This window comes from Cetorhinus maximus, chromosome 6 (assembly GCF_964194155.1).
Source record: "Cetorhinus maximus chromosome 6, sCetMax3.hap1.1, whole genome shotgun sequence".
Lineage (NCBI taxonomy): Eukaryota > Metazoa > Chordata > Chondrichthyes > Lamniformes > Cetorhinidae > Cetorhinus > Cetorhinus maximus.
Genome location: NC_135884.1, coordinates 103790957 through 103818950, shown reverse-complemented (window position 1 = coordinate 103818950; position 27994 = coordinate 103790957). Strand labels below are relative to the sequence as shown.

Genomic DNA, 27994 nt, shown 5'->3' with positions numbered 1-27994 from the left:
ATGTGCAGAGATTGAGATAAAGGCTATTGTTGTACTAAATGGTAAAGTGCATAATAGTGGCACAGAGATCTCGTATCACAGCTGCCAAGACAGTTAGAGAAAAGAATAAAATTGTTTCCGGCGTCTTCCAATGGAGTTTGCATTTTTCACAAGAAGCTGTCTTCGTTTGTAACTATTTAAAAATAAATCTTAAAGAGTTGTGAGGGTAGAGATGCTTTTACAGATTTATAACTCACTTTAACGTAATTTCTTTTGAAAGCAAAGGTCAGATGAACTGAGATAAAACAAAATCCCAACCCCATGTACTTAATGATCTTCCAACAGAAAGGAGAATCAGAAGATGTTATTTTCACCACATCTTTTGAGATGAACCAACCTTATGTTTGACTGAAATGCGTACATTTTTATGACCAGCTGCCCTCTAATTCCAGGATCAGCAACTTGGCCTTTCAGCCTGCTCTCATGTGGCCCTGTATACCCTTGCGTGATCCAGGGAGTATTCAAATATTCTGATGCTTCTTTTATTCACCCATGAGGGGTGGGCATCACTGACAAAGCTATCATCTATTGCCCATCCCTAACAGCCCTCAAGAAAATTGTGGTGAGCTATCCTTTTGAACTACTGCAGTCCATCAGGTGTGAGTACACCCACAGTGCTGTTAGGAAGGAATTCCAGGACTTTTGTCTGGCAACAATGAAGGAATGGTAATAGATTTCCAAGTCAGAGCGATGTATGAATTGCAAAAGAACTTGGAGATGATGGTTTTGCCATGTGTCTGCCACCCTTGCCTTTCTAGGAAATAGAAGTTGGTGGTTTCAGAGGCCTAGTCGAAGAAACCTTAGCAAATTGCTGCAGTGTATCTTGTAGATGGTATACATGCAGCCATGATGTGCTGGTGGTGGAGTGAGTAAATGGGGTGCCAATGAAGTAGACTGCTTTGTCCTGGATGGTGTAATGCTTCTTGTGTTATTGGACCTGCACTCTTTCAGGCAAGTAGATATGATTCCATCACAATAATGATTTGTGCCTTGTAGATGGTAGAAAGGCTTTGGGGTGACAAGAACCACTCGCTGCAGAATACCCATCCTCTAACCTGTTTTTATATCCACAGTATTTATTTGGCTGGTTCAGTTTTTGGTCATTGGTAACCCCAGGAAGTTGATGGTGGGGGATTTGGTGATATTTTTAATCCTGTTGAATGCCATGGGGAGGTGGTTAGGCTCTCTTGTTAGAGATGGTCATTGCCTGGCACTTGTATGTCAGGAATGTTACTTGCCACTTATTGGCTCAAGACTGAATGTTGTCCAGGGCTTGCTTCATGTGGGCACAGACAGCTGCATTCTCTGTGGAGTTTCAAATGGAACTGATCACTGTTGTATCATCAGCAAATATTCCTACTTTTGGTCTTATGATTGAGAAAAGGTCATTAGTAAAACAGCTGAAGATGGTGAACCTAATTCACTGCCATGAGGAACTCTTGCAGCGATGTCCTGGGGTTGAGATGATTGACTACAAACAACCACAAATATCTTCCTTTGTGCTATGTTTGACTGCAGCCAGTGAAGGGTTTTTTCACAATTCCCATTGAGTTCAAATTTGCTGGAGCTGCTTGATGCCACAAAATGCCAGGTGCTGCCTTGCTACCAAGGGCATTCATTCTCTTAGCACTCCCCTGGAATTCAGGACTTTTGTCTAGGTTTGAACCAAGGCTGTAATGAGATCAAGAACAAAGTAGTCCTGGCAGAATCCAAGCTGAGCATTAGTGAGCAGGTTATTGGTATGTGCTGCTTAATAGGCTGAAAATGACAAGTTCCACCACCTTTCTGGCAATTGAGAACAGATTGATGGGCTGGTAATTGGCAGGGTTGGATTTGTCTTTGCAGCAGTATGTCAAATCTTTTTTTTGGAGCTGTGGAAGAAGGGAGGAATAAATCAATTTAAAATTAACTTCCTTTCTTTAAAGTAATGCATTTAGGAAAAATTGTTTCTCCCACAATGCATTATAGGTGCATACTGCTGAAAATGAACTCTGTGCAGAAGCAAGGAGTCTGATATTTTTAAATTCATAGGATGGGTGTCATATTTCCTGTAATTCCTAGGATTTTTTGAAATGATCTGTATTTTGTATATATTTTTTAATTGTTTATGCAAGACTGTTCAAAGCCTCTCTAGAAAAGACAACTATTATTACTTCAGTTAAATTCCCAGTTGGAGATTGTGTAACTAAGTGCATCAAATATAGCAAATTATTCCAGAGCATATTTAATGATATTCTTTGGCCATTTCAAAGTAGAATTGTTAATGGCGGTAAAGCTCAGTAGAATATCGGAGCAGCAACTTATATTTATAACAAGTTTTATGTCAAGTTACATTCTCCATTATCATTCGTTTCTCAATCTAGACAATCAAAAATATGATGGCAATTGAAAAGGTCAAAGGATTTTGCCAGATTGTAGTTTCTTCAAAGGTGCGAGAGGGCATAGCACATTTAATTCAATCATGTGGACTCGGTGGAATGAAGCATAATTCGGTTGTTATGGGTTGGCCTTATGGCTGGAGACAGAGTGAAGATCCCAGGGCTTGGAAAACATTCATAGGTAAGATTTATTAGCATCTTAATTTTCTTGTATTTCTTTGTATTTCAATATTATCCAAAGTATAGAATTTTCCCTCTGATTTATAGTAATCATATATCATCAATTTGAATATTCTGCATTCTTTGACATAAAAGGGTAGTTTCCACTCCACACAAAAGATAGAGGAATTTCAAGCACAAATTACATCTTACTCAAATTGCATTTCCAAATTGCTGAATCACGAACATTTTGTGGTGTAGCTGACACTGCCCACAAAAATGATCATGCTTCTAGATCTAACGAATTACCGTGGCAAGTTTCTGCTTACTGCACCCCTTTGCAGCTCTATAAAGAGGCTCCTAAAATTTAGGGGAGGATTTTTCCCCAATTAAGGCCCGCCCAGCGTGAAACACGAATGGCAGCGCTCAGCGCTGCCTGTGTCGAGGGGGGAGGAGGGCGAGTGCGAACTTTGCGCATGCACACAGGCGCGCGCTGGAAAAGCTCCCTGAGGGAGATGAACAGTTTAAAACATCAAAAATAAAGATTTTAAAAATGTTATAACTGAAATTTTAAAATTTTTATTTTATTTTTATTTGCTGTTGGAAATCTCATCCTGCCCCTGAATTGAGGTTTCCTCAAAAAATGCAAAGGTCGCTTTGGCCCTTTTGCCTGCTCACCAACCATAGGGTTGGACAGGCAGCGAAAAATTTGTTTCAATTACCTTTTTAATGGTCTTAATAGGCTTTTAATTGTCGGCGGGCCACTGCTGACTCTGGCGCACACCCGCCGACCTAAATATTGCGCATCAACCTGCCTGACAAGCTAAAAATTCTCCCCTTAGCTTTTTAGGCACAAGGGCGTTAAAGCTAAAAGTTTAAATATTTAAAGTATTTAATGTACTAAAAAGTTGATCTTAGGGAAACATATAAGGTTCTTAGGGAGCTTGACGGGCTAAATGCTGAGAGGATGTGGGAGAATCCAGAACTAGGTCACATCATTTCAGATAAGGGATCTCCCATTTAAGACGGGGATGCAGAGGAACTTCTTCCCTGAGGGTCATAATCTATGGAATTCTCTACCCTAGAGACCAGTGGAGGCTGGTCATTAAATATATTCAAGATTGCATTAGACAGATTTTTGACCTACAAGGGTTATGGGGGACAGGCAGGAAAGTGGAGTTGAGGTTATGATCAGATCAACCATGACCTTATTGAATGGCAGTGCAGGCTCAAGGGGCTGAATTACCTACTGTTCCTATTTCTTATGTTCTTAAACTAGGTTCTGTATTGTTTTTCAAAGTCGTTTTCTTTTAAATTCTGATTACTCACAGTTGATGGACTTGCCACTCTTAGTCATAGAGTTATACAGCACAGAAACTGGCTCTTCGGCCCATCGTGTCCGTGCCGGCCACCAAGCACCTATCTATTCTAATCCCATTTTCCAGCACTTGGCAAGTAACCCTGTATGCTATAGCTTTTCAAGTGCTCATCTAAATGCTTCTTAAATGTTGTGAGGGTTCCTGCCTCTACCACCCCCTCAGGCAGTGTGTTCCAGATTCCAACCACCCTCCGGGTGAAAAAACTTTTCCTCAAATCCCCTCTAAACCCCCTGCCCCTTATCTTAAATCTATTTCCCCTGGTTATTGAACCTCCACTAAGGGGAAAAGTTTCTTCCTATCCAGCTGTGGCCTAACTAGCGTTTTGTACAACTCCAACATAACCTCCCTGCTCTTATATTCTATGCCTCGGTTAATAAAGGCAAGTATTCCATATGCCTTCTTAACCACCTGTTCTGCTGCCTCCAGGGATCTGTGGACATGTACACCAAGGTCCCTCTGATCCTGTGTACTTCCTAGGGCCCTATCATTCATTATGTATCCCCTTGCCATGTTAGTCCTCCCAAAATTCATCACTTCACACTTCTCAGGATTAAATTCCATTTGCCACTGCTCTGCCCATCTTACCAGCCCATCTATATCGTCCTGTAATCTAAGGCTTTCCTCCTCACTATTTACAACACCAATTTTCACATCATCTGTGAACTTACTGAGCAATATTCACATCTAGATCATTAATGTAGACTAGAACAGCAAGGGTCCTAGCACTGATCCCTGAGGTATACCACTTGTCACAGACTTCCAATCGCAAAAACAACCTTGTTTCGGATTTCCAGAATCCGCAGTTTTTTGCTTTTATCTTTGACCATCACCCTCTTGCCCCCTGCCACTAAGCCAAATTTGGATCCGATTTGCCACATTGCCCTGGATCCCATGGGCTCTTACCTTCTTGACCATTCTCCCACATGGGACCTTGTCAAAAGCCTTACTGAAGTCCATGTAGACTACGTCAACTGCACTACCCTCATCTACACAACTAGTGTAGTTCAGTCAAATTTGTTAGACATGACCTCCCCCTGACAAAGTCATGCTGACTATCCCTGTTTAACCCCTGCCTCTCCAGGTGGCGACTAATCCTGTCCCTCAGAATCTTTTCCAATGGTTTCTCTACCACTGATGTTAGACTCACTGGCCTGTAATTACCTGGTTTATCCCTACTACCTTTCTTTAATAATGGTATCACATTCGCTGTCTTCCAGTCCTCTGGCACCTCTCCTGTAGCCAGAGAGGATCTGAAAATTAGTGTCAAAGCCCCTGCAATCTCCTCTCTTGCCCCAAATAGCAGCCTGAGATATATCTCATCTGGGCCTGAGGAATTATCCACTTTTAAGCCCGCTAAAACCACTAATACCTCCTCTCTTTCGATGCTAATTTGTTCAAATATATCACAGTCCCCCTCCCTGATTTCTACACCTACATCGTCCTTCTCCATAGTGAACACAGATGAAAAGTAATCATCTATGTCTTACTGCTCCATGCACAGATTGCCACTTTGGTCTCTAATGGGCCCGACTCTTTCCCTGGTTATCCTCTTGTCCTTAATATATTTATAAAATGCCTTGGGATTTTCCTTTATCTTGCCTGCCAGTGTTTTCTCATGCTCCCTCTTCGCTTTCCTAATTACCTTTTCAAGTACTCCGCTACACTTTCTTTCCTCCTCTAGGGCTACTGCTGTTTTCAGCCCTCTGTATCTGCCATAAGCCTCCTTTTTTTTCCTTATCCAATCCTCAATATCCCTTGACATCCAGGGTTCCCTGGACTTGTTGTTCCTACCCTTCACTTTACGGGAACATGTTGGCCCTGAACTCTCGCTATTTCCTTTTTGAATGACTCCCACTGGTCTGATGTAGACTTTCCTACAAGTAGCTGGTCCCAGTCCACTTTGGCCAGATCCTGTCTTATCATATTGAAATTGGCCTTCCCCCAATTCAGGACCTTTATTTCCGATCCGTCTTTGCCCTTTTCCATAACTACCTTAAATCTTATAGAGCTATGGTCACTATCCCCGAAATGCTCCCCCACTGACACTTCTACCACTTGCCTGGCTTCATTCCCTAAGATTAGGCCCGGTACCACCCCTTCTCTTGTAGGATTTTATATGTGCTGGCTTAAAAAGCTCTCCTGGATGCACTTTAAGAATTCTGCCCCCTCTAAGCCTTTCACACTAAGACTATCCCAGTTAATATTGGGGAAGTTGAAATCCCCTATTATTATTACCCTATTATTTTTACACTTCTCTGAGATTTGCCTACATATCTGCTCCTCTATCTCCCTCTGACTGTTTGGAGGCCTATAGTATACTCCCAGCAAAGTGATTGCCCCCTTTTTGCTTTTAAGTTCTACCCATATGGCCTCATTTGAGGAACCTTCTAAGATACAATCCCTCCTTACTGCAGTAATTGACCCCTTGATCAATAGTGCAATACCACCTCCGCTTTTACACCCCCAACCCTCCCCCAACCACATTCGCTTGAAGATTCTATACCCAGGGATATTGAGTTGCCAGTTCTGCCCTTCCCTCAACCATGTCCCTGTGATAGCTATAATAAAAATGTTTATGGGCAGAATTTTCTCCCCGTCGGTGGGGGGGGGGGAGGCTTAGGAGCAGGTGCGTAGAGACGTGCCTCCGATCGGCACCCCCGATCGAGATCGGGGGCATGCCGCCATTTTATGTGAGCGCGCCAATAAAGGCCCGCTCAGCGTGACGTCAACAAGGAAGCGCTATGCGCTCCCTGTGCGGGCGGGGGGGACTCCCTGAGCCAAGAGTGCACTCCTTCGCGCATAGGCATGAAAGAGCTCACTCATCTCCCTGAGGCTAAGTGCTGCCTCAAGGAGATCGGCTCCTGTCTGAAAAAATTTTAGAAACAGAAGGAATAAATTTCCCTGACATGTCCCCTCATGTGACACTGTCAGACGAATTGGGACATGTCCATCTCTTTCATTGACAATTTTATTAAAAATTTAAAAACCTGCATGAAACCTCATCCCACCCGTAGATGAAGTTTCATGCTTTTTCTTAAGCCCGCCAGGGCTCTCGGCCTGCCCGCCAACCTTAAGGTTGGACGGGCAGGTCCATTAATTACTTTAACTACTTTGTCAATGGCCTCAATTGGCCATTGACAGGTCGGCGGGCACACAGTTGATTCTGCTAAGCCCCCGCTGACCTGAAAATTGAAATGAGGTGGGGTGATGTTGGGAGTTCCGCCCGACGTCATCCTGCGTCATTTTATGCGTCGGCGAGCGGGCCCCGCCCCCCCGCTCACCGACTGGGAAATCCTGGCCTATATTTTACAATAGATCTGCTTTCAGCTGCATTAAAAAACTGGACCAGGTTACCATTCTTAAGTATGTCTAGCAATATTAAAAAATATATTTGAAAGCACTGCTTTCATGCCAATTTTTTTATTTGATTATGCAAATGAGTTTGAACAGAATCTTGAACTATAGTTTCATTTTGGAAAACTCGTGCAATCTGCACCCAGATTCCTAATTATGCCCAAAGTGGGAACTCAGCCCCATACTGTGGAAATAGTAATCCACATTTTACGACCAAGGTTAGGATATGATGACCCAAAAGTGAAATAAATATCCATATAAAACTTGATTATAGAATGTAGTGGATCACAAAGAATAATAATTAATTGCATAATGTTATTTTGCAGCAACAGTTGGAAAACGTACCATTTTTTCACCCTCAGTTCTGGCCACAAAAATGAAATTGTGTGTGCCCAAATTTCCAGTTTGTGCTGTTGCCGAGCATGTAAAGTTATCCCTTTGAACTTGATCATTTATATTGTCAAATGATGCCACAATATGCAGAGTTTGTTTGCCCTAACAACTATAACCCCGGGGTACAGGGAATTCCCAACATTTGTTATAAAAACAGAAAATGCTGGAAAGATTCAGCATGGTCTGGCAGCATCTGTGGAGATAGAAACAGAGGCCTGAATTTTCCCGTCGGTGATTTGGGGGCGGGGCCCGCTCGCTGACAGGAAAATAACGCGGGATGACGTTGGGAGGAACCCCCAACATCATCCCGCCCCATTTAAATATTCAGGAAGGCGGGCGGACAGCGAAATCAGCTGTCTGCCCGCCAACCTGTCAATGGCCAATTAAGGCCATTGACAGGATAATTAAGGCAATTAAAGGCCCTGCCCGTCCAACTTTAAGGCAGGCGGGATGAGGTTTCATGTCCATTTCAAAAATCTTAAATAAACTTTACGTGAGACTTATTAACATGTCTTATCTTGTGTGACATTGTCACATGAGTGGGACATGTTAATTTTTTTTAATTTTTCTATTTTGACACTTTGAAGCACTGTCAGTGATCTCCCTGAGACAGCACTTAGTCTCAGGGAGCGCGCGAAAGAGCGCACTTTGACAGTTGGGGAATCCCTCCCCTCCCCCGCCACCGCACCAGCCCGCCCACTCAAAATGGTGGCGGGGCCCGCCGCCGAGTCGGTGGGGCCTGCCCGCCAACCTAGGGAAAAATTCTGCCCTCTAGAGTTAACGTTTTGAGTCCGTATGACTCTTCTTCAGCTTCTTTTAGTTTTCAGAGTATACCAACTGGAGAAGATAGGACTGTAAGGTCAGTGAAAGGTTAGGGTGTGTACAACATGAGAATAATGGAAAGTATGGATTATGCATCACCAAAATGGTTATCGAGTCTTCTTGGTGTCTGCAGTGTATTTGTGCTAACTGACTGGCTGCTTTCTAACTATAACCACGACGTGGCCAGACTAGGTTGGTTATTTTGCCCCACGTAGTTAAACAGAAACAATATGGTAGTTAAAATATTGCTTTCCAAATGAATTCCTATTTTAAGGATTTTCTGTATTGCCAATCAAGGTCAACTAATCCCATAATGTTCTGTGTGATCTTTCTTTCTCGAATTATGAACAAATTATAGTATGACTATATTTTCCAGGAATCTGATATAGGAGTGCCTATGTATTTTTCATGAGCAAACTCAATAGATTTCTATTGCTAATCAGACCTTTGGTTTGGTTAAATGAACAAACTTATCTCAACATCAGTAACACTGACCTTTACTTTGTAGATACTGTGAGAGTCACTACAGCTGGTCACCTAGCCCTATTGGTGCCAAAAAATGTTTCTTTTTACCCAAGTAACCATGAACGCTTTACTGAAGGCCACATTGATGTTTGGTGGATTGTGCACGATGGAGGCATGTTGATGCTGCTGCCATTTCTTCTTCGGCAGCACAAGGTATGAACTACCTGCATGAAGTATAAAAATCTTGTCGAGCATGGACAGATGATAGAAATATAAATGACTACAGTCAGAATTTTTCCAGTCCGCTGGCAACGGGTGTGATAGGTGGCGTGCGCGGAAAATATGGCTTGACCTGCTTCACAACAGCATGAAGGCAGGTCGTAATCGTCCGCTCAGCCCACCGACTATGGGCTGCGGTTCCCACCATGTAACTGTAATTGTAACACATCAGAATATAATTAAACGGCCATCCTGCCAGGCTCTTGGAGCCCCGTTGTATTGTCCGTCCACGTTGGCAGGAAAGAACGGCGACGTATTTCACAACAGCACGCAGGCGACGCGCACTTGGCGGCCTTCACTTTGAGGGAACTGAGGTGAGTGAGCTGCAGCGTTCTCCACAGCTTGCCTGTTGTTTACAGGAGCCGGGGCATGAGAGCAACTGATGCCTGGCCCCGGAGGCGACTGCTGAGGTGGGGGGGGTTGGTGTCCGGGGGCAAGTGCTGGCCAGCCTCTGAGGCGATTGCTGAGGAGAAGGGGTTGTCCGGGGGCAAGTGCTGGCCAGCCTCAGAGGCGACCGTTGTCGGTTGGAGGGGGCAATGTCAAGTGCTGCCCTGGCGCTGCATCCCGCCCACAGGCATTTGAGGGGGGCAGGGTAAGCGAGGGAAGTGGCCACGCATTTGGGACACCTGTATAAACTGACCATCCCTCTGCAACTGAGACAGATCAGGCGCAGCTACAATGATATGATTGGGGTCAGTCTCCTAACCTGTCCGCCCATATGGCAAGCAACGCAGAAGTACTAAAGGGACACCAAGCGCTCCATACCTTAGCCCCCACCTCCCCAGGCGCAGGCTTTGAGTCCGCCACCAATTTATTGAACCGCAGAGCAGTTGGACTGCACACGTTGTACAATCTCCTCACCAATGTTGGCCATGTAGCAGTCATTGTTGGAGGCGCTCACAGCCCCTTGCAATCTCAGCATCCTGGTTTGGACCAGTGTCCTCTATGTTGCAGGTTGACATGTCCTTCATGCTGCAGGAAGACCACATCAGGATCATGGATCCTGGTGACCTAGCTGTTTGCCTGATGGCCTACAGAGATGGTAGAAGACTGAGTGAGAGCGACTGAGGCTTCTGGCTGTGCAAAGCAGGAGCAGCAACCTCATGAAGAAGGGCCAGCAGGGGCTCCCGCACAAGCTGTCCAGGAGCGACAGCGAGCAGTGGCTGGTCGGCGTCTAGTGACACCCAGGGTCTATAAGCGCTGCCTGCCATTCTTGCAGATGATTGAGAACCAGCATCACCGACGACTGCACATGTCTAGGGATCTGGTGGCTCACATCTGCCACTTACTGCAGGACTTGACGCCAAGGGGACATGGAGGGCATCCACTGCTCGCAACTTGGTGGAGTGACCACGGTGCTCAATTTCTATGCCTGTGGCTCCTTTAAGGGCTCCACAGGTGACCTCTGGGATTTCACAATCTGCCACCCACAAATGCATCCATGAGGTCACAGATGCCATCTTCTCCATGGCACACAACTTTGAACATTTCAGCCAAGATCGGGACAGCCAGGATGCAAGTGCCATTGGATTCGCCCTGATCTCAGGATTCCCACAGATGCATGGTGCGATTGACTGTACTCATGTGGTGCCCAGGTCTCCATTGCTACACTCAGTGGAATTCATCAACCGCAAGGGCTCCCATTCACTGAACGTGCAGCTGGTGTGCGACCACCAGAAACGCATCCTGCAGGTATGCGCACGGTTTCCAGGGAGTGTGCACGACGCCTACATCCTGAGTCGCTCGCAAATCCATGCAGTCTTCCAGGATCCACAGAGACTGCAGGATTGGCTCCTTGGGGACAAGGGCTACCCGCAAAGGCTATGGCTAATGACATGGTGGCTAATTAGCACTGTGCATGTACCCACACCACGTGAATTACAGCAGTTCAAGAAGGCAGCTCACCACCACCTTCTCAAGGGCAACCAGGGATGGGCAATAAATGCTGGGCCAACCAGCAAAGCCCACATCCCATGAATGAATTTTAAAAAAAACCTGTGCAGCGGCCTCAGACTGCAGCAGAGCAACAGTATAATGAGGTTCATGCAGCAGCTCGCAACTTGGTGGAGCAAACCATCAGGATGCTGAAGATGCAGTTCCGGTGCCTCGACCGGTCTGGTGGAGTCTGGCAATACAGTCTGCAGAGGGTGTCATGCATCGTCGTCGTCTGCTGCGCCCTTTCAACCTGGCGCTGCAACGGGAAGAGGAACTGGCTGAGGAGGAGATGGAGGAGCTGCACATCTCCTACAATGAGGAGGATGCCGACAGGGGTGAGGGGGTCCTCGGTGGTGACGATGACGGGGATGAGGCTCTCCCACTGGCTAGACGAGGCAGGTGTGCTCAGGTGGCCCTCATAGCTGCCAGATTTGTGGAGGATGATGACGTCATGCAGTGAGGTTTCCCCATAGATCCTCGCATCGCAGTTTTGAACATTTGACTCCAGTCTGGATTATGGCAGCTCCAATACCCTCTGAGAGACTGCTCCTGTCTTGGAGATTCAGTGGAGATACTAATAGTTGCTCGATTGCAGGAGGATGATGGCAACATGCAGTGAGGACACTCCGTAGATCTTCACATAGCCTCTGAGAATGTCTGGCCAAGGACTGCTCGCTTCCGCTCCATGACCAGGGCCATCTCAGAGACGCAGCCATGAAATTTCAGACGCATCTGATGCTGTGTCCATCTTCAGCACCTCAACCCTTCAGGAGCTGGTGCACAGCATCACTGGTCGCAGATGCTGGTGTGATGGGGGCCAGCCCCACCTTAAAGGTGCTAAGAGCACCCAGAGAGAGTGAGAGAACTCTGTGGCCCTGCCCACTACATTCTGGTAGCAATGGCCAGCACCGAGGTGCAGGCATCAGTAATGTTTCCAGGGAGTGTGAGGCTGGACCATCACTGTGGCCTGAAGGCTGCATAGAGCACAGGGAAGAGGCCCTGAACTGAGACACCTGCCTTTTGTCTTGTGCAGAAAGGTTTCACTTCCCAGTGACAAGAACACTGTTCATCAGAACAAGGAGCCACAGGCAGGGAACGGGAGTTTATTTACAATAGTGAACAGTATGTACAAGTGGTTGACACCTGTCCCCAGGCTGTGCAATTACTTTTACCTAACTTTCCTAACCCTGCCGCTATGTCTTGGTGCTCCCCGGAATTCCACAGCAGGGGTGGAGGCAGCCTGCTGACTGTAATGCCCCGTCCGTGATGACTTTGACGGGCAGGCTGTGGAGGGCTGAGACTTGGTGGGCCCCGGCCTGCTTTTGGGATCCTGCTGTATGGCAGTGGCACTCTCCTCGGCCTGTGAAGCTGGAGCTGCATAGGTCACAGGAAGAGGGGATTCAGATGGACCGGTCACTCTGAGTCACCTGGGTGGATGGCCCCGAAGTGTGCGCCTGCTGATCCTCCTCCCTATGGGTGCCTGAGGGCCCCTGGCTGACTCCGTGAGCGGAACGGGTGGCTGAAGTGAGATCGAGCCACCCAGCACCCCTCTCATGTACACACTGTTGGAGGCCAACTATGGCATCAGCGATGATGTTAAACCCACGCAGTGGTGCAGGAGTGATGCCCCGGGCCAAGGTCTGCATGGTGTCCACCATCCTGCCAGTGTTGATCTCGGTGTGTTGTAATGCCGGCGCCATCACCTCAGCCTGAAGACGGATAGACTCCTCCATCGTACCTTGCTAGCTGAGGAGTGCAGCGGACATGTTTTTGATGAACAGCTTTCTGATGTTCCCTAGCTTGCCTTTTCAGCTCCGGCAGCTGTGACATGACAGAGTCCAAAGGCTCGTCATCTGACTTGGTCTCAGCAACATTCTGGCCTCCAGCAGTTCTCCGAGTGCCGGGGACCTGGGAAGTCCCTGCATCCGCCTGCTGTGGATCAGACAGTGCGATGTGCTCACCGGATTGTGATCCCGAGGCTACGCTAACACTAGGCCCCACCGAGGTGTTGTGTCTCTGCACTGGTGGAGGGTGTGGGTGAGCACTGTGATGGGGCTTCAGGGAGGGTGCCTTCAGATTCCTCTTCAGAGGTTTCTTCAGGGCTTGATCGGCGGCCCTGGGTCATGGACTCTGTCGGCTGTTTGGCAGATGTGCCTGTGAAAGCAAGGGGAGATAATTAGTGTATGGCAGTGGCCTTTGAAACAGGACACATCACTCACGGCATGGCTGTCTGCTGGATATGGCACTGCTGGATCCTCACTTGGTAAAGCAGCAGCGACCTCACCGTCAGCACAGGACCAGTCCCAGTCATCGCCTGCCAGCTGGATGGTTCTGTTTATGAATTCTGTCAGAACTTTGATCTCCAGCATCCCTCCACATGTCTGTGATCAATCCCTCCTGTTGTGAGCCAGTTTGTCCTGCATGGATAGAGATGGGAATAGTGTATCAGGGAACCTGCCAGGCCAAACGATAAGTATGCCTGGCCAGTGTGGGTGGTGAGCGGTCCCACGGATGGGGTGAGGACAATGACGGTGTGTGTGGAAGACTGAATGGTGATGTCCCTTGCACTGGCAGTGAGTGAGGGCCCTGTGGGTGTGTGATGGGTTTGTGGGTGTGTGAGTTGGGAGCGATGAAAAGAGTGACTTACCCTAGTGGAACGGAGGAGATCATTCATCTTTTTGTGACACTGGGTGGTTGTCCGCCTCTGCAGGGCATTTACACTGACCACTGCTGCCACCGCCTCCCAAGCTGTGTTGGTGACTTTACTGCCCATCCTGCTGCCAGAGCGGGGGTAGAGCATATCCCAATGGGCCTCCACAGCATCCAGCAGTCGCTCGAGGGGCCCATCATTGAAGCAGGGGGCTGCAATCTTTTTTCCTTTGCTGGCCATGTCTCCCGGGTTGCAATGAGCATTTTGCTGACAGCTGCCTTTTAAGGATGGCAGTCAGTGTGATGCAACAGCGGGGTGATGGCAGGCAGGCAAGTGAGAGCCCATCCACCATGGAAACGTGGGAGTGAATAAATAATGAGGTAGGCTCGGAATGAAAGAGCATGAAAACCCACCATTTTCATTCATGGGTAGGACTCCATTATACCTGCCCACTACCGCACTTAGTGCATTTCTGGGAAATTTCCACCCTGCAACTGGAAGACGACCCAATAGATTGTATACAATTTGCAATTATAAACTTCTCCTAACTTATGATGGTGTTAACCTTGCAATTCACTGGTTCAGAAAGCTGCCACTTGCTGAGTGAAATTTGGAAATATGCATGCCAATTTGGAATATATCGTGACTCATTATTTCTTCCCTCCTTATAGCATAAACCCAGTAAACCTGACAGTTATAAAACAGCATAAAGATAGTTCCATGAAGGAAAATATTGAAAATTAGAACATCTTGCATACAGACTCTACTACAAGAGGAGCAATCATCATTACTTTATATTTTAAAGTAGTGATATAAGGAATTGATTTTTAAGTTAATTGTAATAAGCACAAGATGCAAAGATGACCAAATAAGGGAAGCAGAGGGTGCTGGATTGCCATAACTTTTAAAGCTGTTTTTAAAAACAAAATCACATTATCTGATGGGAAATGAAATTGTGTTTTCATTTTGTCAGAATTCAGGGCAGTTTTATACTGGATTTTTTGTTTCAGTAGTTAGTTACACAAAAAAAAAGCTAACTTAGTTGAAATTCTGTACAGGTCTGGAAAAAATGCAAGATGCGCATTTTCACTGTAGCCCAAATGGATGACAACAGTATTCAAATGAAAAAGGATCTCGCAACTTTTCTTTATCACTTGCGCATTGAAGCAGAAGTTGAAGTCGTTGAAATGGTGAGGAGCAAGCCTGGTAGGACACAGTCTGCACCAACAACATACTTTTTATTTTTAAAAAATGCTTTCTTACAATAATAGCATTAAATTCTGTCCTCAGCATGGCAGTGATATTTCAGCTTATACATATGAACGGACTCTCATGATGGAGCAACGGTCACAGATGTTAAGACAAATGAGGCTATCCAAGACTGAGAGAGAAAGAGAGGTAAGCTGCAATCACTCTAATCTAAGTTTCTAGTTCTATACGGATTTTTTGAACCATCAAATTAGTTGTTGCAGACTTCCCCACTTTAAAATTCAAAATTATAGCAGTATTTTATAATTTGAAATCACCATTGTTTGTAATTTATCCAGTTAGAGTAACTTTTTTTTATATCCCATTGAGGTTTCAAAACTTTAGAGGTTGTAGCTTGAGTTCAGTTACTCGTGAGGGCAGTCATTGATACGCTTTATTTGCATGTTGCTGTATATAGCAGTTAATTAGCAGAAACAGAATTATCAGTAATTGAACAAAGACCAATATAATATAATCCTAATCCATCGATGAATATTCATATTCATGTCCCAATTCCATAAATCCTCCCACCATGTGGCAATTTTGATATCATCAATTTTCTTATTAATATACTCATTATGTTGCTGCAAGCAGAAATGCACTTTTTGGGATTTGGCAATGCTCTCTCTCAATCCTTTTAGTTGTACCTGCAGCTGTGGGACATCATAACTGAATCCTTCCACAAACTTCCATAATCGTCCTTTCATCCCATCTTTTACACTCATTTTTGTGATGATAAATATTCATCATTTGTCGATCACCAATTCTGACAACTGTTTCTGTGATAAAACAAAAGATCGCTTCAGGAACAGGGAATGGATTTTTGTATTCATAATTATATTCTTTTTCTGTAGTGATAGCACAGTATTCCCACTATCCTACATATGCAATTTGTGTCCGGAATCTACCCAGAATGACGAGCTCTCGATAGAAAAATCTACCATCAGCTTGTGTCTGCAGTCTAGCAATGTGCATCAGTTCCCATCTTTACCCTGACATTAGCACCTTGGTCTGTAACAAGCAGAGAATACCTTTGCAAATGTTACGAGATTCTGTTTCAGGAGAGTAACCGACATGGGTCTCCGGAGCACTGGTGGATATTGCTGTATAATGTGGAGCCTTGAGTGCAAATGAAGGGACAGGATCTCTTTGTTTCAGATACAAGCCCCCTTAATACATACGTTCAAGCATACGAATTTGGAGCAGGAGAAGGCCCCTCAAGCCTGCTCCGCCATTTAATAAGATCATGGCTGGTCTGATTTTAACCTCATATTCCTGCCTACCTCCGATAACCTTTCACCCCTTTGCTAGGACTTTGATCCTGTTGACACCCAAAATAGCTTCCTTTATGCTAGGGAGTGCCGCTGTTGGAGGGGGAACTAGGCATTAGACTCTATGTACAATCCTATCATGTAAAACTTCTTAAAAGAACAGGCATAGCAATTCCTGTCTGTCTATCTTAACTCTTTGGTAAACATGCAGGAATCTCATTACTAGTGACATAGTGAAAGTCAAGCCACTCCATTGTAAAATGTCTCTCCTTGCCTGCACTCTTTATCATGAATTATTTATGGGTATGGCAACATAATGGTTATATTATTGGATTAGTAATCCAGAGGCCTTGGCTAATGATCTGGAGAAATTAGTTCAAATTACAACATAGCTGCTGGGGAATTTCAATTCCGTTAACTAAATACATCCTGAATAAAGAAAGCTAGTATCAATAATAATTTTTAAAAATTCATTCATGGGATGTGGGCATTGCAGACGAGGCCGTCATTTATTGTCCATCACTCATTGCCCTTGAGAGGGTGATGGAGAGCCGCTGCCTTGAACCACTCAGTCCATGTAGAGTAAGTACATCTCCCATGTTGGGGGTGGTGGGGGGAGTTCCAGGATTTTGAACCAGTGACAGTGAAGGAATGGCGATTTATTTCCATGTCAGAATGATATGTGACTTGAAAGGAAACTTGCAGGTGGCGGTGTTCCCATGTGCGTGCTGCCCTTATTCTTCTAGATGATAGAGATCCTGGGTTTGGAACCTGCTGTCAAAGAAGCCATGGCAAGTTGCCATGTAACCAGCTGATTGTGGTCACATGTCCTTAAGGAAAGGCAGTCTGCTGACCTTAACCAGTCTGTCCTAAATATGACTCCAAACCCTTAGAATATTGTTGACTCTAAACTGCCCTCTGAAAAGGCCTAGGAAGCCATTCAGTTGTATCAGGCTGCTGTGAAAAGCAAGAAGAATAAAACTGCATGGACCACCTGGAATCGGCCAAGTAACCAAACAAAAGAAAGGCACGTTCAACCCTTCGAAGGCCCATCACAATCATCTAGGGACTTATACCAAACTCTGGGGAACTGTTCCACAGACGAGGCAAGCAACATCCTGTCACAATCATACTCTTAGAATCATATCTTTCAGCCAATGTACGAGGCTGCTCCATCGCCACAGGCAAGACAGACTCACCGGCTGTGGTGGCGCAGTGTCATGCAGTCAGGAGTGGCACTGAGAGTACTTCACATTGACTCTGGACCAATGAAGCCTTGTGGCATCAGGTCAGACATGGGCAAGGAAACCTTTAGCAGTTACCACCTACTGCCCTCTCTCAGCTGATGAATCAGCACTCCTCCATTGGAAGAAGCACTGAGGATAACAAGAAGTCAGGATGTACTCAGGTTGGGGGACTTCAATGTCTATCAAGAGTGAATTGGTAATACCACTACTGACCTGAGGTGCCACACTGGGCCTGAGGCAGGTGGTGAGGGAACCAACACAATGGAAAAACCTTCTTGATCTCAATATCACCAGTTTACCTAATGCAGATGCATCTGCCCAAAACAGAATTGATAAGTTTGATATTTGCACACTCATCATCATCAGCAGAATTTTAATCCATCACAGTCTGTAACCTCATGGCCTGGCATATCTCACACTCTACCATTAGTACCAAGCCAGGGAACTAACCCTGGTTCATGGAGTGTAGAAAAGCACACCAGGAGCAGCACCAGGCATACCTAAAAATGAGGTGGCAACCTCGTAAAGCTACAACAGAGGATTATGTGCATGATCAACAGCAGAAGCAACGTGCTGTAGAGAGAGCTAAGCAATCCCACAACCAATGGATCAGATCAAAATTCTGCAGCCCTGCCACATTCAGTCGTGAAAGGTATTGGACAATTAAACAAATAAAGGAGAGAGACAGCTTCATGAACATCCTCATCCCCAATGATGGGGTGTCCAACACATGGGGCAGGATTTTACGTCCCACGGGTGGACACACGCCCAACCCGATCGGGCAAGTGTCCTGACGTCATTGCACACTCTCGTGATCTTTCGGTCAGCAGGCACGCACAGATGTTGGCAGTGTACCTGCCGACAATTAAGAACCCTATTAAGGCCCTTAAGTAGGAAATTCATTTGTATTTTTCACTGCCCGCTCAACCGTTCGAATAGGCCAGGCAGCCTTTGCATTTTTTCCGAAACCTCATCCGCAGGCGGGATGGGGTTTCCAGCAGAAAAAAACTTTTCAACTTCATTTCAAACATGTCCCTATTCATGTGACTGAGTCACATGTGGGGACATGTTTATATCATCTTTTAAATGTCTGTTTTTGTTTCTCCAATTCTTCAGCTCCCTGATGCAGCTCTGTGCCCTCAGGGAGCTTTCAGCACGTGCTCCCGCACGCATGGGCTGACTTCCGTGCCTGCCCTCCTCTCGCCCCCGCCATGGCAGCGCACCTTTCATGCTGACTGGCCGTTAATTGGCCAGCCAGCATGAATTCATGGTCAGGGGCCGATTGCGGATGGCGGAGCTTTTCCTGGGCCAACCCGCTGTGCCCTCCCAATGAAGGGAAAATCCTGCCTGTGAGTATAAAAGACAAGGCTGCAGTGTTGCAACCACCTTCACAGAATCATAGAATTTGTACGGCGCAGAAGGAGACCATCTGGCCCACCCTGTCTGCACCTGCTCTCTGCATGAGCAACTCAAGTAGTTCCATTCTCCCACCTTCTCCCTGCACATTCTTCTTTTTCAGATAAGAATCCAGTTCACTTTGAATGCTTCTGGTGAACCTGCCTCCGCCATGCTCTCAGGCAAAGCATCCCAGACCCCAACCACTCGCTGTGTGAAAAAGTTTTTCCTCATATCACTATTGCTTCTTTTACTAATTACTTTAAATCTGTGCACTCCCATTCTCGATCTTCTCACAAGTGAGAACAATTTCCCCCTATCAACTCCGCCCAGACCCTCATGATTTTGAATATCTATCAAAACTCCTCTCAACCTTCTTTTCTCTAAGGAAAACAGTCCTAACTTCCCCAATCCGTCATCACAACTGAAGTTCTCATCCCAGGAACCATTCTTGTGAATCTCTTCTGCACTCTCTCCAATGCGTTCACATACTTGTTAAAGTGTGGTGCCCAGAACAGGAAGCAGCGCTCCAGCTGAGGCCGAACTAGCGAGTTATACAAGTTCAACATAACCTCCTTGCTCTTGTACTCCATGCCCCTATTAATAAAACCCAGGATATTGTATGCTTTATTAACCAACCCCTCTAGCTGTCCTGCTACCTTCAGACTTATGCACATATGCACTCAGGTCCCTCTGCTCCCACATCCCCTTTAGAGTTGTACCCCATATTTAACACTGTCTCTCCATGATCTTTCAACCAAAATGAATCACTACACATTTCTATGCATTGAACTTCATCTGCCACCTGTCTGCCCATTCCACCAGCTTGTCTATGTCCTTTTGAAGTTCTAACCTATCCCCCTTGTGGTTCACAATGCTTCAACCAGAATCTTGGCCTCCTCCTGAGGACTCTAGCATCACAAGTGTCAGTCTTCAACCAATTCAGTTCACTCCACATGAAGTGGCTGAGCTCCCTGGATACGGCAAAGGCTATGGGCCCCAGCAATATCTCAACTTGTGACTTGTGCTCCAGAGCTAGATGTACCTCTAGTCAAGCCATTCCTATACAGCTGAAATGCTGGGGTCTACAAAGTGAAAAATTGACCAGGTATGTCCAGTCCACAAAAAGCAGGACAAATCTAATCCAACCAATTACCATCCCATCAGCAAAGTGATGGAACGTGTCATTGGCAGTGCTGGGGCAGGGGGGAGGGGTGGGGGGCAGCGTTGGTGGTGTGGAACCACAGGTTAGAATCATACCTAGTACAAAGATGGTTGTTGTTGGAGACCATTTATCTCTGCCCCAGGGCAATGCTACTGGTGTTCCTCAGGCAAGTGTCCAACTAGCTTCATCTGCTTCATCAATGACCTACTCTTTATTGTAAGTTCAGAAATGGAGATGTTTGCTGATTGCAGTGTTCAGTTCCATTTGCAACTCCCCAGATACTGCAGCTTTTTGTGCCAGGTTGGCCTGATAAATGGCAACTAACATTCATGCCACACAAGTGCCAAGCAATGACCATTCCCTATAAGAGAGAATATAACCATCTCACCTTGACATTCAATGACATCACCATTCTGGGAGTGCACTAGAAACTTAACTGGACCAGCCAAGTAAATACCATGGCTACAAGAGTGTGTCGAAGGCTGGGAATTCTGTGGCATGTGATTCAGCTCCTGACTCCCCTAGGACTTTGCACCATCTACAAGGCACAAGTCAGGAGTGTGATAGTATATTCTGCACATGCCTGGATGAGTGTAGCTCCGACGACACTGAAAAAGCTCAACAGGGCAAAGCACCCCTCCAGAAAGCCAGGCAGTGAAAGATGAAACTAGAACCCAATCTTTACATGTTGTACGTGCTTTTGTTTACAGAGAACAACATTGCAAATATATACCTCCAAACCCAACAACCACAGTTTTAGTCTGCTGCTATATATATCTGACAATAAGTGAATCCCCAGTTAATGCTCACCACATGAATATAATTAACCACCCAATTAATAACACACAACATGCTTGATTGGCACCCTATCCACCACCTTCTATATTAACTTGCTGTGGCTGCAATATGTTCATCTGCAAGAAACATAGAAAATAGGAGCAGGAGTAGGTCATTCGGCTCTTCCAGCCTGTTCCACCATTTGATATGATCATGGCTGATCCTCTATCTCAATGCCATACTCCCGCTCTCTCCCCATACCCCTTGAAGCCTTTAGAGTCTAGAAATCTATCTATTTCCTTCTTAAATATATTCTTGGCCTCCATAGCCCTCTGTGATAGAGAATTCCATGGGTTCACCACCCTCTGAAGTTGTTTCTCCTCACCTCAGTCCTAAATGGCCTACCCCATACCCTGAGTCTGTGACCCTTTGTTCTATATATTCCCACCCCACCCCCGACCAGCCAGAGGGAACATCATCCTTGCATCCAGTCTGTCCTGCCTTGTCAGAATTTTATATGTTTCAATGAGATTCCCTCTCATTCTTCTAAACTCCAGTGAATACAAGCCCAGTTGACCCAATCCCTCCTCATACGACGATCCTGCCATCCCAGGAATCAGTTTGGTGAGCCTTCGCTGCATTCCCTCTATGGCAAGTGCATCCTTTCCAAGGTAAGGAGCTGAAAACTGGGCATAATACTCCAGGTGTGGTCTCACCAAAGCCCTGTACAGCTGCAGTAAGACATCCTTGCTCCTGTACTCAAGTCTTCTCACAATGAAGGCCAACATGCCTTCGACTTCTTAACTGCTTGCTGCACCTGCATGCTTGCTTTCAGTGATTGGTTTACAAGGACAGCCAGGTCCCTTTGTACGTCAACATTTAAATAATACTCTGCCATTATGTTTTTCCTACCGAAGTGGATAACTTCACACTTAACAACGTTATACTGCATCTGCCATGTATTTGCCCACTCACTCAACGTGTCTAAATTGCCTTGAAGCCTCTTAACATCCTCCTCACCACTCACGTTCCTACAAAGTCTCGTGTCATCAGCAAACTTGGAAATATTACATTTGGTTCCCTCATCCAAATCATTGATGCATATTGTGAATAGCTGAGGCTCGAGCACTGATCCCTGCGATACCACGCTAGTGACCGCCTGCCGCTTTGAAAAAGACCCATTTATTCCTCCTCTGTTTTCTGTCTGCTAACGAATTCTCAATCCATGCCAATATATTACCCCCAATCCCATGTGCTTTAATTTTGCACACTAAACTCTTATGTGGGACTTATGATAGGTATGATTCTAAAAGCTTTATGAAAATCTAAATGCACCACATACACTGTAGCATATCACCAAGGCTTCCTCAACAGCATCTCCCAAATCCATAGACTCTACCACCTAAAATAACAAGGTAAGCAGGCACGTAGGAACACCACCACCTGCAAATTGTGCTTCAAGCTACACACCATCCTGACTCAACTGTATCTCTATTCCTTCACTGTTGCTGGTTCAAACCTGAAACCACCTCCCTTATGGCACTGTGGGTGTATCTGTGGCAGTTCAAGTGGCAGCTCATCACTTCCTTCTCAAAGGCATTTAGGAATGGGCAATTAATGCTGGCCTTGCCAGTGATGCCCCACATCCCATGAATGAATTAAAAACAAATATATGCAGTTATTTAGAAATCCCATTTTCCTTTTTTTCAGGCCCAGTTAGTAAAAGACAGGAATTCAATAATTTATCAAGGAAATGTGTACTCAGATGAAGAGGAAGAGGTACATGTCTACCCTGACAAAATACAGATGACATGGACAAAGGAAAAATGTGAATCTGAAAGAAACCGCAATAGAGCCACCACCCCGAACAGTTTCCGAGAATTAATCAGTATTAAACCGTAAGTGTCAGCCCCCTCCCTTGAGAGATCACATTCTGTGAATAATAAATGTTAAGCTTTCTCCATCTGTATTGTTGAACTGTTACTGTTATTTGCACATTGCTTTTTTCTGACAGTTCATTTAGAATTGTGAGAAACAAAATGCTACTTCCAGTAGCATCAAAGTTATTAACAAAATAAGCATATTGTTCAACAGTGAGACCAAATTTCAAAGACTAGTTATTTTAAAAGGTTTGATTACTGTAGTTTAGTGTAATTGCATTTGGCCCTGAGAGTAGGGGGGAAAATCTGTCAAATGATGCTTATTAAAACTTAAAGTATGTTTCCTAATAGAGTGATTTTGACCCATAAGTCAGTTGTAAATTACCAGTAATTGCTAGAGTGGGGGTAGTGGAGATTGAGGAATTATGTCAATTAGCCAAAATGCATTATTTTTGACTTACTTCATTCAATTGGTCCTTTAGTCTTTGAATTGAAAGTTCTCGGCGGTGGCCCTGTATTGGTGAATGACTGCTTGGTCAGCTTGTCAAGTTGAAAAGTTGAGTAATGGGGGGAATAGGTTCTTAGCAGATTATTTTCTCACTGGGTGATATAACCATGGAAGATGATAATATAGCACAGAAATGGGCCATTCAGCTTATCAAGCTTGCCTTTTTTTTTTCCACATGAGTCACTTCATCCAATCCCACTCCCTTGTTTGTTCACATTTATAAGCAATTATCTAAACCACTTTCCAAATAATATTTATGTACTCCTGTTCAAGAATAGTTCAGATCTGAGAATTGCACTTCGTAACAATTGTTATGACGTGGCAGGTGATGTGTGCCAGGCAGACCAAATCCACAGGGGGTACTTGGCCATGATATCACAGAATCACAGTGCAGAAGAGGCTCTTCGGCCCATCGAGTCTGTACCGACATGTGAGAAACACCTGACCTACCTACCTAATCCCATTTACCAGCACTTGGCCCATAGCCTTGAATGTTATGACGTGCCAAGTGCTCATCCAGGCACTTTTTAAAGGATGTGAGGCAACCCGTCTCCACCACCCTCCCAGGCTGTGCATTCCAGACCGTCACCACCCTCTGGGTAAAAAAGTTTTTCCTCACATCCCCCCTAAACCTCCTGCCATTCACCTTGAACTTATGCCCCCTTGTGACTGACCCTTCAACTAAGGGGAACAGCTGCTCCCTATCCACCCTGTCCATGCCCCTCATAATCTTGTATACCTCGATCAGGTCGCCCCCTCAGTCTTCTCTGCTCCAACGAAAACAACCCAAGTCTATCCAACCTCTCTTCATAACTTAAATGTTTCATCCCAGGCAACATCCTGGTGAATCTCCTCTGCACCCCCTCCAGTGCAATCACATCCTTCCTATAATGTGGCGACCAGAACTGCACACAGTACTCCAGTTGTGGCCTCACCAAGGTTCTATACAACTCCAACATGACCTCCCTACTTTTGTAATCTATGCCTCGATTGATAAAGGCAAGTGTCCCATATGCCTTTTTCACCACCCCACTAACATGCCCCTCCACCTTCAGAGATCTATGGACACACACGCAAAGGTCCCTTTGTTCCTCAGAACTTCCTAGTGCCATGCCATTCATTGGATACTTCCTTGTCAAATTACTCCTTCCAAAGTGTATCACCTCTCACTTTTCAGGGTTAAATTCCATCTGTCACTTATCTGCCCATTTGACCATCCCGTCTATATCTTCCTGTAGCCCAAGACACTCAACCTCACTGTTAACCACCCGGCCAATCTTTGTGTCATCTGCAAACTTACTAATCCTACCTCCCACATAGTCATCTATGTCGTTTATATAAATGACAAATAATAGCGGACCCAGCACAGATCCCTGTGGTACACCACTGGACACTGGCTTCCAGTCACTAAAGCAGCCTTCTGTCATCACCCTCTGCCTCCAACAACTAAGCCAATTTTGAATCCACCTTATCAAATTACCCTGTATCCCATGTGCATCTGCCTTCTTTATAAGTCTCCCATGTGTGACCTTGTCAAAGGCTTTGCTGAAATCCATATAAACTACATCAACTGCACTACCCTCATCTACACACCTGGTCACCACCTCAAAAAATTCAATCAAATTTGTTAGGCATGACCTCCCTCTGACAAAGCCATGCTGACTATCCCTGATCAAACCTTGCCTCTCCAAGTGGAGATAGATACTCTCCTTCAGAACTTTCTCCAATAGTTTCCCTACCACTGATACCTACCACAATGGTTTTGCAATTTGTATTTATTACAAAAATACGTGGACACTGAATTCAGAAGTAACGAGTCCACTAACACCCTTTAGAGATTTTAAAAATTAAATGAAAACATTCATTAACAAAAAAAAATTTCAAGCACATACATAAGATCAGTACTAGAATAAATCCCAAAATTCCTAATTAAACTGACTTCCAACTACACAACCCCTTTCAAGCAACAGTCCAAAAATAGATTTTAAATTTAAATAGCAAGCCAACGAGTTTACCACAATACCCACTCGACAGTAACTTTACTTACTGGACACAGCAGACTTTTGTAAGAATGGCTGGAGGCTTCCCTATGGCTGTTTCACACATTCCTGTTGTATCTTACATGGCCACCAACATCACCTTCCTTCCTTCCTTTATATATGTTTCTCTCTCTTTAATCTGTAAATTCCATTATTCTATATGTGTTTGGAAATGTACTTTTCCTATAATCTGAAAATCTTTCATGTTGCCAATATGGTCAGTACCTTTTGGGAAAAATAAACATAATAACCTTTCCCTATTTATCTTGTTCGTTGTAAACATCTTACCATCCCTTTGAAACCCAAACAACTCTTTCACTTATCTAAAAATGCAAATTTCCTTCACACCCTACATGCTAAACCCTCATCCATGTTTACTCATTAGCATTTCAAATGTTTTTGCCCCTAACTTCTTTTGATAATTTCAAGCATGCAGTCTACCCGACTCTAATTTAATTAAATCAAACAGACAGAACCACCTACACTCGCACCCATAAACCTACCTTATAATAAACCACAATAATATTATGAAACTTGACACAATCATAACGTGTAAAGAGGTAATCTATAATCTCCTCTAATTTATTGTGTGATTATCTAAATTTGTGGCTTCTATTTATTAGCTAGCTGATCAACAATCCATCACCATTTACCTTTATCAAAAAACCCTGTAATCTTGAGCAACTCCATCAGGTCATCCCTTAACCTCCTTGGCTCCCCTGAAAAAAAATTAATTGCTCATATCAGTTTTTTTTAACCAGACCTTTCATTTCTTCAACGACTAGCGAATCAATTCCTTTTCCTTTATTTTTATATGCTTCCTATAATAGGGTTCCCAAAACCGTATACAATACTTTAACTAATACGCAATAATCCAACTGTTAAACTGATAAAATTCGTAGCTGGTCTGTACAGAAAAGACAATAATGTGTCAATAATTGTTACCACTTGTTTTAGTTTTTGGAATAGACTATATTTTCTTTGTCATTAATGCCTCTGGGTCAGAATTAGCATAATTGTACTTCATTTCTAAATAACAATGAAACAGTTTAGTTTTTGAGTTCCTTTTGAAAGCCTTTTTGTGAAGGTCAGCTGACACCTCAGTTAATCTCCATTTACTGCTTACAAAGCAGGAGGGTGGTTCACTAAGCTTCTAGACATATTGCTTTAATTTATAGCCTTTGTGTCTCTTAGTGCTTTTCCTTTACTTCCTCATTGACTGAAGGCATCTGAATTATGCAAGAAAACTAACCTGTTCCGCAGTCCTTTTTTTGTTGACCTTTTCCTTACATACAGACTTTACGCCACCAGAATAGTGAGTTGAATGCAATCATTCAACCTTGTGTTCCATCAATATTAAATGGAAACATGAAGGAACATGTAAACCTTCCAGATGGCACAGGGGTGGTTTTCACATGTATGCTGATGACATCCATCTCTTACCTCACCGCCTCCTCTCTCGACTCTCCCACTGTTGCTAAATTCTCAGACTGCTTACCCAACATCCAGTACTGGATGAGCAGAAACTGCATTCCCTAGCTATCAATTCCATCCCTCTCCCTGGCAGTAGTCTGAGATTCAGCCACTCTGATCATAATAAAGGGAGGCGATGGTGTAGTGGTATTGTCACTGGACTAGTAATCCAGAGACCCAGGGTAATTCTCTGGGGACCCAGGTTCAAATCCTGCCATGGCAGATGGTGGAATTTGAATTGAATTGAATAAAAATTTGGAATTAAAAGTCTAATGATGGCCATGGAACCGTTGTCGATTGTTGTAAAAACCTATCTGGTTCACTAATGTCCTTTAGGGAAGGAAATGTGCTGTCCTTACCTGGTCTGGCCTACATGTGACTCCATGGTTGACTCTTAAATGGCCTAGCAAGCCATTCAGTTCTCAAGGGCAATTATGGATGGGCAATAAATGCTGGCCTAGCCAGTGACGCCCACACCCCATGAACAAATAATAAAAAAATAATCTTGGTGTCATATTTGACCCTGAGATGAATTTCCAATCTCATATTCACACCGTCACTAAGTCCACCTATTTCCAGCTCTGTAACCCAAATTCACCTCCATCTCAGCTCATCTGCTGAAACTCTTATTCACTTGTTATCTTTAGACTTGATTATTCCAATGCACCCCTGGCTAGCCTCCCTCATTCTACCTTCTATAAGCTTGACGTCATTCAAAACTTTGCTGCCTATGTCTTTACTGTCACCAAGTACCATTCCCCTAACATCCCTGTGCTGGCTGACCTACATTGGGCCCTGTGAAACAACATCTTGATTTAAAAATTCTCAGACTTGTTTTCAAATCCTTCCATGGCCTCGCCTCTCCCTATCTCTTGCAATCTCATCCAGCCCTACAACCCTCTGAGATATCAGTGCTCCTGCAGCTTTGGGTTCTTAAGCATCCCTATTTTAATTGCTCTGCCATTGGTGGCCTTGCCTTCAGTTGCCTAGACTCTGAGCTCTGGACTGCCCTCCCTACACCTTGCTGCTTCTCTACCTCGCTTTCCTCCTTTAAGACATGCCTTAAAACCTACCTTTTTGACCAAGCTTTTGGTCATCTGACCTAATAACTTCTTATGTGGCTCTGTGTTATGCTTTG

General features: G+C 44.7%; 1 protein-coding gene across 3 annotated transcripts in view; it reads left to right on the top strand.

Annotated features, from left to right (window-relative positions):
• slc12a4 (solute carrier family 12 member 4) overlaps nucleotides 1-27994 on the top strand; it is a 176449-nt gene that overhangs the window by 143756 nt on the left and 4699 nt on the right. For all 3 annotated transcript variants that reach the window (XM_078544240.1, XM_078544239.1, XM_078544241.1), the window contains 5 exons: nucleotides 2403-2598; nucleotides 9033-9202; nucleotides 14912-15043; nucleotides 15144-15251; nucleotides 22667-22854. In XM_078544240.1, coding sequence (XP_078400366.1) covers nucleotides 2403-2598; nucleotides 9033-9202; nucleotides 14912-15043; nucleotides 15144-15251; nucleotides 22667-22854 — 794 coding nt within the window. The remainder of the gene's footprint in view (nucleotides 1-2402; nucleotides 2599-9032; nucleotides 9203-14911; nucleotides 15044-15143; nucleotides 15252-22666; nucleotides 22855-27994) is intronic.